Below are 11,323 nucleotides of genomic sequence, written 5' to 3'. Positions count from 1 at the left end.
ACTCCTTTATAAAGCTATTTTGGTGTCTCCAGGCAATGTTATTTATTTTTAGCTAGCACAAGTGGGCACAAAGAATGTATGTTGGATGGATGTTAAATGTATGGGGGAAGAGTAAAAGTGAATCTTTTTAACTCCAATACCAAGCACAGTGCTCAAAGCAACATAAATGTGTACTGAAAGGAATGAACCTTCACCATATCATAAATTCCTTCCGGGCAGTGATTTCTGACGGATACCATTTCACCTTAATTATCTATCAGTTACTTGCTCTCTCAATAACGATCGTGCATGTTGATGACAACTGAGGGGAACCATGCAAAATCTAAGGGAAAACGAAAGAGTCTGGGTTAGCCCTGGAGCTCAAGTGAGAAAAGTCTCCTCCTGGTCAATTCCGGGAGAGCACGGCTTTCACAACAGGGTCAAAGGGGTTCTAAAATTAAAACTTAGGGCATGGGCAATGATAACGCAGGCTCGCCAGGTCACAGGAAGCCAGACTTGGCGGGGTTAAAATTATTCTGACCTCCTGTTTACTGAAGAGCATGTAAATAGAGTGATGATGCTGGAAGCGCTCAAAGGAGATGCGGGGGAGGGGGGGCGGGGGGCGGGGGGCGGAGGGCCGAGGCTGTTTTAATAAAGCATTGTAACTTCTTAAAGGTCTTTGGAGTCGATTAACTAAAAAGAACGCCTACTTTGTGCCCAGTAGCCTCGTGATCTCTCAACCCGAAACGACGGGAAGACCCCGAGCGAGGAGGCTGAGAACAAGGTAGCCACAATGCTAAGGAGCCAAAGCTGGCGTCGGATTAACTCCTCCAGCGACGAGAGACTGAAAGGCCGGAGGGAAACAGCAAAAAGGAGGAAAGGAGAGCCTGGGAGTGAATCGTAGGAACTGCCACAAAAGACCGAGAGCTTTAGACCCTTGGAGAAGTCACTCTCTTTCCCTCGCTGAACACTTCCGCCAGAAACGACCAGGACAGTCGCACCCGCAACCCTGGGGGCACGTCCGCGGCGGAGACCGGGTCGGAGTCGGAGCCAGGCTCTCCCCGAGGGCCGAGACGTTCCCTCCCCCATCCAAAGGCGCACTGCTTTTTTCCGCCCCCACTTGCCTCGTCAGTCCTCCCCCAACGCCGTCCACTGCCCTTCCCAACCCCTAGCCGCATCCAGGTTCAAGAGCGAGAAAAGATGAGGTTGGCTCAGTAGCGCCGGTGACGATCAGGCAGCAGAAGCCCCTCAATGGCGGCCGCCATTTTGAAACTGGAGGCGATCCGCGGAGGCGGGGAGAGCCAGGGTGATACCATCTTCGGGGGTGGGAGGGACTAAGCTGGAGGAAGGAGGTGGCATTTACACCGAGTCTCGTCACCTGGGGCCGAAGTTTTATTTTTAAAGAATTTACAATGTATTGAAGCTAAAAGAAATATGAGAAGAGTCAAGCAGTGAAAGGAAGAAGAGGAATGATTTCTCGGAGCCACCCCTCTCTTCGAGCGGGCGCGGCGAATGGTGGGTCCCGAGGCCGCAGCTTCCGCCGGCGCCGGAGGCTGGGCTCACCGCCGCCCTAGGTCGTGGACTCGTTGTTGCTCCCGAGGCTTCAGGTGGGTCCGCGATCCGGGGCGGTCGAGGCGGCGAGAGTCCGCTTTGTGCAGGCGGGGAGGGTGCACCTCTAGGAAAGCCCTCAGCGGCGGTGTGTACCTGCGGGTTGGGGTGTCTGGGCCTCCCCGTGACTGCAACGGCCCGCCTTCCCGAGGCTTCCAGCGAAGGAGACAGGGAAAGGCAAGGAAATAGGGATTGCTTTGAGGTGGGCGGCTGCGCTCACGGTTCCCGCCTGGCGCCTTTGGGAAGGGGTACTCTGAGGCTGTCCTAACTGGAAAATATCTTTAGGTTCACGGCTCCTAGGCTGCAGCGGGGAAGGGACTGCTGCAGAGTTCTGTCTTCCTCGTTATTCAGGATTGGAAGCTAACCTTGCTCTCTTCTAAGTCCCCAACCCTCTTGAGCCGACCATTCCACAAAATACACACTTTTTCAAAACTTAATTTTTAAAAAAGTAATACTGATGCTTGATTTCTAGGGCGTATACGTCGTTAAGACGAGGTTCCAGACCTCAAGGAGTTCCGTTTCTGCATGCATCCAGAAGTGTTTCTTATAGGTTAAGTCGACACTTTTTGATCACTACATATAAAGTGCTGTAGGGACTAATTAGAGTAGAATTTATTTTTTTAATGTCTAGTCGTCTATATTATTCCAGCGTGAATTCAGAGGGGCTTACAAAAATACACACTATATACAAGTTTCTTTTTAGAAGTTAAGCGGAAAAAAATTGGGTTGAAGAAAAGGTAATATAGGCATATCTCATTTTATCGTGCTTCACAGATAATGCATTTTTAACAAACTGAAGGTGTGTGGCAACCCTGCATTGTCAGATGTTGGTTAGCATTTTTTAACAATAATGTGTTTTTTAGTTAAGGTATGTACATTGTATTTTTAGACATAATGCTATTGCACACTTTAAATAGACTCTAGTGTAAACCTAATTTTTATGTGCACGGGGAAACCAAAAAATCCTTGTGACTCGCTTTATCTCTATGTTCGCTTTATCTCGGTGGTCTGGAACCAAACTCATGATATCTCCAAGTTATGCCCTTATTAGGAAAAACGAGATAAAGCCAAAAGTAAGGTTAATATAAATGTTGACCTTTATACTTACTGTAAGAGACAGTAAAGCACCAATGAGCTTGGACCAAGGAGCCAGACTGCCTGGGTTTTAATACCAGTCTGCCATTTACTGCATCTGTGACCTTAGGCAAGTTGATTGTCCCTGGATGTCCTCATCTGAAAAAAATATTCCTACTGCATTGGGGACATTGTATTAGTTAATACATGTATAGTAATGTGAGGATTACATGAATTGGTGATTATGAAAAGCATTAAGAACATGCCTTACAGAGAGTACTCTAAGAGTCAGCTCTTTCTAAAGGTAGGGAAAAAATTTTGGATCATAGTGGTATCAAAGGATACATCATCCGTTACTCAATTCCCTAAGTCCATAAGATAAAAACCAGATTGTTTTGTTTTGTTTCAGGAATAGCATAGCTACTCCCCAGTTCCGAAGTAAAAACAAAATTTTTCTTGAGCGGTCTTCATATAAAGAAGACACTAATAACATGTACAGTGCTGTTGAGGGCACCCATGTGGATGTCACTCTTTATCCAAGCCTAGACTTGTCTCATTAGAGACTGTCCCAGATGCTTGCTGCCCTTTGCCCATCAGATGAAGCCATCTTACTGTCTTGAGCCCGTGATCAAGAGCCTGTCTACGTTCCCCCTCCTATCCTTTCTCTAGGGAATCATTCTTGCTCACTTTTTATGTCCATCAATCTTTGTCTTCCCTGGTCATCCCTTTGTCTTCCCAGTGACATATACAGGACAAATTATGCTGAGTGCCACTGGGTCCCAGAGTCCATTTAGTAGTAGATTGTACAGTTGTAATGTGATATGCCTGTGGGGCTAAGATTTGCCGTTTATGTCTTTGGGATGGAATCAGGCTTCCATTCATGGTAGTTGAATCCTGTGGAGTCTCTGTGAGAGCCTGTATACAGCAGGAGTCTCAAGGGCTTGGCTCATCTCTTCTGCTTAGAGTAAAGCCAGACAGAATTGCCTTCTGGCCCTGTTAGAGGAGTGCCAACAGTAATGGCTTATAGCCCACAGGTGGCCATGGGCTTATTTAAAAAGTCTTGGTGTGCAAAAGCTTTGAAGTTTCATTAGGTCCCATTTGTTTATTTTTGTTTTTATTTCCATTACTCTAGGAGGTATGTCAATCTTGGGACTGACATGTATACACTGATGTGTATAAAATTGATGACTGATTAAAAAAAATTTTTTTTAAATAAATAAATAAAGTCTTGGGGGCTTCCCTGGTGGCACAGTGGTTGAGAATCTGCCTGCCAATGCAGGGGACATGGGTTCGAGCCCTGGTCTGGGAAGATCCCACATGCCGTGGAGCAATTAGGCCCGTGCGCCGCAACTACTGAGCCTGCGCGTCTGGAGCCTGTGCTCTGCAACGAGAGGCCGCAACAGTGAAAGGCCCGCGCACCGCGATGAAGAGTGGCCCCTGCTCGCCGCAACTAGAGAAAGCCCTCGCACAGAAATGAAGACCCAACACAGCCAAAAATAAATAAATTAATTAATTAATTAAAAAGTCTTGGGCTGAGAGTCAGCAATCACTTTTTTTGTTGGTTAAATACAGTTACCTAACAGTCAGCTGTGCTGAGTGTTAGAATTGACACCTCTTCAGAAACTTGAGGAACCTAATAAGGACAGGTGGGAGAATAGATGACCCCCAGACTTCTCTAGAGACCTACATTGTCTAGTATTTTGTAGTTTAGTGCTTTCCAGGTTACATCATTTGATTAAGGCATGCATTGTTATTCCCATACTCCCATACTGGCTCAAGTTTATAAAACAAGTGGCTAACTTGATCGGAATCACAAAAAGTACCTAAATGCTTATCAAACAGTATTTAAGGATCTAAATGCAAATAATGCTACTTAGGGAAACGTACAATACTAAGAGAACCACCATCTTCTAGGAATAAGGTAAGATTGGTTACGTTTACATTTATCTGTCCAAGAACTATTTGCAGCAAATCAGCTGGGGAGTTATTTCAGACATCTCATTTACTTACATCATAATTTTCTAGATCGGTGATATTCAGACTGGAATCTGCTGTGTGTAATATTACACTCTGTGAAAGACAGTATGTAGTAATTGTGTGACTTAACTTCATGTCCGTTTCCTAACCCAGTGCCTTTAGATAGTAAAGCGTGAGAAATAAAGAATTAGAATGTGTGTGAGAACCAGCATCCTAGAAGGAGCAGCAGGAATCCAGTCTACATCATCCTGGCACAGTTTAGTGCTACGCCCTCTTGTTAGCAGTAATGTATTATCCTTCTATGATGTCCTGTCTTCTCAGCCATAATACAGGATTGATTTATTATAGATTCATGTGCATACATATGTATTTTGATTTCCTCTTTAGATATAAATTTTTACAGAAAATTGATGATTCAACTGTGTTTTTATTGAATTACTGCAAATTTCATTTTCCATATGATGACTTCTAGTTCTTCTATGAAGAAGTCCTCCTCTTCTGCCTTTTAGAAACTCTTAACACTTAAAAAGTCTTAAGTACCATAAATATCAATTAGGGGAAGGGTCTCTACAAGAGGCATTTGGATATGATAGAAGGAGCTAGAGCTTTGGAATGAACCTGAGTTTGAATTCCAGATCTACACGTAATACCTATTGGGGTTAAACTGTATTCTTATCTGTAAAATAAGGATAACAATATTTTGCATTCTATATTGGACTATATGATGGCTCTGGTACATGGTAGTCATTCTACAAAAGTAAGTTCCTCTGTCCGCATATGTTTTGTAGAGTCATTTAATTGATATCCAGATCTGTTGTGACATTATTCAATATGATTTTTTTTTAATTTCTCATATGTTTTCATTTCCTTTCAAAAATTAGTTTTAAAAAAATAGTTTTCAATAATTACAGCTTGAAAGAATTCTGCTTCTGACAAAATACTATTATATTTGGTTTAACATTGTGAGAGGTTCTAAAAATATTTTACAAATGTAAAGGTTCTAAATCAATACTAGGAGGGTGCAAATACTGAGCTTTTGCAGGTAGAATTTTGTTAATACTCTCTCCATTCCTGTGTTATATCAGATCACTGGTGGAGCTAGAAATAAAAGGTAGTAAATTGACTTTAGTGCAGTATAATTTTTATACTAATCATTGTACCTATATAATCTTCATCAAGTAGATTTTAAGTAGTATACTACATTCTGATGCCAAACAAATGTAAAGAGGCTTATTATGCTTTTAACATCTATAGCCTATATTTAGAGCTATCTTCCTGTTTCAGATGTGATTTAAAAGGTACTTCAAAGGCAGTTATATTTCTGGTCATTTTTTTTTTATAGCATTCACGATGAACTTACTTCAGATTGTGCGTGACCACTGGGTACATATACTTGTCCCTGTGGGATTTGTCGTTGGATGTTACCTAGACAGAAAGAATGATGAAAAGCTAATTGCCTTCCGGAACAAGAGTCTGTTATATAAAAGGTTAGTTTTTGTATTTTTTTATTAAACCAACAGTCAGGTTTTAGAAGTATTCTTCTTAATGTCATTTGTGCCAAAATAAACAGAAGGGGTAATTTTCCCCCCCTGAGGATTTAGATTTAAGTGATATTATTTTGTAGTCTTGTTTGTTGCTTAATCCTTAGACAAAACTCTATGAGTACTTTTGGAATATAAACAAGTCTTTAGTTTCTGAACAGGCTATTTCAGATCTTTGAAAGTCTTTTTTTTTTTTTTAAGTCAGGGTACATTTTAACGTAGAAACAGTCTTAAACCAGCTTGCCAAAGCCTCCTCTATGTGCTTTAACATATATGATCATACACTGTCTTACTTAGGCCATGATATAGCTGAAAACAATGGCACTAATTGTGGCTTGGTGCTGTGTTCTCAGCAACACTGGTTGAGAGCTTTAGACATGGTGGTTGGGTGATGAAATAGCAACTGGCAGCTGCCTGGTCCCACTGTGTCTCTGGAGATGGCACCAGAGCTCGAGTGAGCAAGACAGGGTGTCTGCCGCTGACTGTGCGGCCGGGCAGGAGGAAGCTCAAGGGATAAGAGAACCAAGCAGCAGCCAAAGGCGTTGTGTAGAGAAGGTTCCAGCCAGGGATTTCAAGACAGATAAAATGAGGTAGAAAGAATATAAAAAACATTAAATGGACTCACTGAGAGGATAATTGCTTTCATATAAAGATAGACTAAGAAATTACAGTTCTTTAATCTGGAAAAATGAAGAGATGGTAAAAGTTTAAAATCATGAGAGAATAGAATGAATATGTTGAATCTAATAAAAACTTTTAAATGGGTCAGTTTAATACAATATAAAATACTGAATCCATATTCTTCTGACTTTCCCTTTTATCCTCTCGTAAAAGTTTTATTTACACTTTTGCTTTTTCTTCCTTTTTTTTCTTTCCATGCAGGGAATTAAGACCCAGTGAAGAAGTCACCTGGAAGTAAAGGCTGCTGCTGAATTACAGAATGTTCACAGTTTTTAAATTATAAGAGAAATAAAAACACATTCATTACTTAATTTGAAGACTTTGAAGTGTGAGTCTTTTTGTGCTGAAATAATCTTTCCCATTTCAAGTAACAGACACACTTGGTAATTAAAAAATAATCACTGAATCATATGGCTCAATTTTTCAGAAAAATTTTTTCAAACCATGTTCTTCAAAGGCGCTCTAAAAGGATGATGCTAGGATTTTATTTGGCAGAAATCAATAGCTGAAAATTTTAGTGACCTTGAATTTAGCAAAGATTTCTTAAATACAATACATAAAGCATGAACCAGTTTTAAAAACCAAGACATTGTACTTTATCAAAATTAAAAACTTCTTCAAAAAACACTGTTAAGGAAATGAAAATGTAGCCATAGACTAGGAGAAAATATTTGCAAAACATACAACAAAGAACTTACATTTAGAATATGTAAACTCATAACTTATAAGACAACCTGATTTTTAAAAAGCAAATGATTTTAACAGACACTTCACCAAAAAAGGCATATGAGAATGGCATACAAGCACGTGAAAAGATGCTCAAATCAGTAGTCACTAGAGAAATGCAAATTAAAACCACAATGAGAAACCACTACACACCTACCAGAATGGTTAAAATTAAGGAGACTGATCTTACCAAGTGTTGGCAAGGGTGTGGAGCAACTGGAACTCACACCCTGCTGGCAGGAATGGAAAATGTAGCTGCCAGAAGTTGCACCACTTTGGAAATCAGTTTAGCAGTTTCAAGTTAAACACGCACCTACCATACGACCCAGCCATTCCATTCTGAGGTATTTACCTCAAAGAAAGGCATATATGCCAAAAGAAAGCATATGTCCACACAAAGACATCTACCTGAAGGTTCATAGCAGCTCTACTTGTAATAGCCAAAAATTAGAGACAACCCAAATGTCCATCAACACAGGGATAGATAAATTGTATTGAATCCATATAATGGAATATTACTACTCGGCAATAAAAAGAAATGATCTATTGATACAACATAGATGAATTCCAAATTAATTATCCTGAATGAAAGAAGCCAGACAAAAAACACACACTATGTGATTCCACTTATATAAAATGTTAGAAACTGCAAACTATAGTAACAAAGCAGATCAGTGGTTGCCAGGGAGTGGTCCAGGAAGGGGTTGGAGGAATCATTTTCTTGATTATGATGATGGTTTCTTGGGTCTATACATATGTCATCTGTTATATTCAACTACCTTTTCTTGGAAAGCAAATGTTATTTGTTTCAGGTAGGCTTGAATTTAGGTGAAGTGAAATTACAATGAAATGATACTCCCTTATCACTGATTCTTTTCAGAACTCAGGACATTTAAGATGACACACATAAATTTTAAAACCTCAGTTGTTTGAAATTCTGTTAAACTATTTGGGGTAACAAGATTTAGGCCAGTTTAAAAGAGACAATGTTCAAGAAGATAGATATAACTTTGTGCCATCTCGCTTGTTAACATAAAATTTCAATGAGGTAGATTTAGAGATAAGTCGAACTGCCCAAGGTGAAATAGAAGTCTCCTGGAAGTGCATCTATTTCATGTCCTCTGTCTCCAGGAACTCCTTGATTGGCTCAGTAATCACTGTCTCCTGCTGAACTATTGTAATACTTGTCTGTGCCCGCAAAATTTGTTCATTTATTCACTTCTTTGCACCAACCCTTGTTATAAAGAGTAAGACTCCTTTGACCCTCAAAAGCTGATAGTCCACTGGCATATAAAGTAGTAAGTCCGGTGTGTTGTAATGAGGGTTTTAATGTAGGCAGGTGCAAGGTATAGTGGTGGCACAGACGACTTTTCTTCAGAGGACTTTCCGGAAGTCAAGGGAAGCTGGTGTGACTGGAGCAGAGGGAATTCCAGGAGATAAAGCCAGACAGGTCCAGAGCACAAAGAAACTTTTTAATCCAGCAATAGGAAGCCACTGAAAGATTTCAAATAGAGTAGTATTGTGTAATTATTTAAGGATCCCCCCCAATATAAGCTCTGTGAAAGTTGGACTGTTTGTCTCTCTCATGGCTCTAGTCCCAGTGCCTGATACATAGTAACATTCCATTTGTTAAGACAAAGAAAAACTGGTGAGGTTTGCATTTTTTGAAAGATCACTGACAGCACTATGAATTAAACATACTGAAGCTGGAATCAGAAGACCAACTCAGAGATCTTGGACCTGGAATACACAAGAGACTAAGAAGGCTAAGCAGTAGCAAAGCAGACAAGAGAGGAAAGAGCCATGAACATGCACATCTGAGGACTGATTAGAACAAAATGTGAAGTGGAAGCATGGGGGGGAAAGAATCGAGAATGATTCCCAGATGCTAGCTTCATTAATTCATTTGAAAGGCATTGACTACAAGATATACAAAGTCAAATAAGACATGGGCCCTGCCATCAAGACATTTATAGGGTATTGGCGAGATGTATGGTCAAACCAACTGTTATGATACTGTGTAAAAGGTACCAAGTAAGATACAGGCACATACAGGAGCTCAGAGGAGGGACAGGAACTTCTAAGTTAGTTGAAGAGCCGGGGATGCTTCCTGGAGAGTGTGGTCATTGAATTTTGATGAACAATACGAGTTAACTTATGAAGTTCAAGTTTGGGATGTGCCGAATATCAAGTGGAGTTATCAGAATAGGAAATGCAGCAAATCTAATACCCAACTCACACATGGCTTCAGGGGCAAAGCCACACCCAGAATTTGCATTCTGATTTCCAGGCACTGATCTTTTCATTTTATGATGCTTGCTATTAATCACATGCTCAATAGGTCAGAAGGCCTAATGAAACGATTAGTAGTAATTCAACATTACTAAATATTGCCAAGCACTGTTCTACATGCTAAATGAACAAAACTATAAGGTCCTTTGGGGTCGTTTACATCCTAATAAGCAATTAGTCACTGTAGAGAGTTGAATCATTACCCTCCAAAATTCAAGTCCACCCAGAACCAAAGACCTCATTTGGAAACAGTCTTTGCTTATGTATTTAGTTAAGTATCTCAACATGAAATTACTCTGGATTAGGATGGAACCTAAATCCAATGACTGGTGTTTTATAAGAGGAGAGGACACAAACAAGACACAGAAGGAAGAAGGCCATGTAAAGATAGAGGCAGAAATTGGAGTTAGGGTGCCACAAGCTAAGAACACCAGGAGCCACCAGAAGCTGAAAGAAGCAAGAAAGGATTCTCCACTAGAGGCTTTGGAAAGAGCATGGCCCTGCTGACACCTTGGTTTCAGACTTCTGGCCGCAAGAAGAATAAGAAAATCAATTTTGTTGTTTTAAGTCACCAAGTTTGTGGTAATTTGCTACAGCAGCCTCAGGAAATGAATACAATCACATATTTTTTCTGAATTAGTAATACATTAATTAGCTCAAAAAAACAAGACTAGGGACTTCCCTGGTGGCGCAGTGGTTAAAAATCCACATGCCAACGCAGGGGACACGGGTTCGAGGCCTGGTCCGGGAAGATTCCACATGCTGCGGAGCAACTAAGCCCGTGTGCCGCAACTACTGAGCCTGTGTTCTACAGCCCGCGAGCCACAACTACTGAGCCCACGTGCCACAACTACTGCAGCCCGCGTGCCTAGAGCCTGTGCTCCGCAACAAAGAGAAGCCACCACAATGAGAAGCCCGCACACAGCAACAAAGAGTAGCCCCCGCTCGCCGCAACGAGAGAAAGCCTGCGCACAGCAACGAAGACCCAACACAGCCAATAAATAAATAAATAAATTTATTTAAAAAAAAAAAAAGGCTAAAATTGTATACAGTGAAAAGTCTCCCCCCCACTCTTTCCCCCATTTGCCTTAGTTCCCTTACCACTCAAACATGTAACCTCTGGGTTTTCTGTATATTCTTCCAGAGATTTGTAAAGCATATGCATGAAAAAAGAAATACATGTTTCTCTACACAGACACATTTTCTTTAAAAAAAATCAGAAAAACTGGTCTGCATACTTTTTCGCTTCATGAGACCATGATTTCTTTCCCCAGTTAGGCCACAATTTCTTAAGAACACAGACTATTTCCAATACAGGACTGTATTTCCAATACAGGACTGTACATGCAGAGACATTGGATAAATGGTTACTGAATCCTCCCCTTGAGAACCTGGTCCTCGCTGGCAGTCTCCTTTCCTTCCCTCCCACTGCCCCTTCTGTTCCT

General features: G+C 41.0%; 1 protein-coding gene across 1 annotated transcript; it reads left to right on the top strand.

The window, feature by feature from the left end:
* Nucleotides 1-1,480: 1,480 nt before the first annotated feature.
* NDUFB1 (NADH:ubiquinone oxidoreductase subunit B1) lies at nt 1,481-7,171 on the top strand. Its single transcript, XM_061182818.1, has 3 exons — nt 1,481-1,586; nt 5,981-6,125; nt 7,062-7,171. The coding sequence occupies exons 2-3, from the start codon at nt 5,989-5,991 to the stop codon at nt 7,096-7,098; spliced, it is 174 nt and encodes a 57-aa protein (XP_061038801.1). The 5' UTR covers nt 1,481-1,586; nt 5,981-5,988; the 3' UTR covers nt 7,099-7,171.
* Nucleotides 7,172-11,323: the final 4,152 nt, after the last annotated feature.

Source organism: Eubalaena glacialis, chromosome 2 (assembly GCF_028564815.1).
Source record: "Eubalaena glacialis isolate mEubGla1 chromosome 2, mEubGla1.1.hap2.+ XY, whole genome shotgun sequence".
Lineage (NCBI taxonomy): Eukaryota > Metazoa > Chordata > Mammalia > Artiodactyla > Balaenidae > Eubalaena > Eubalaena glacialis.
Note: the sequence above shows the minus strand (reverse complement) of the source record. Positions and strands in the feature narration are given on the sequence as shown.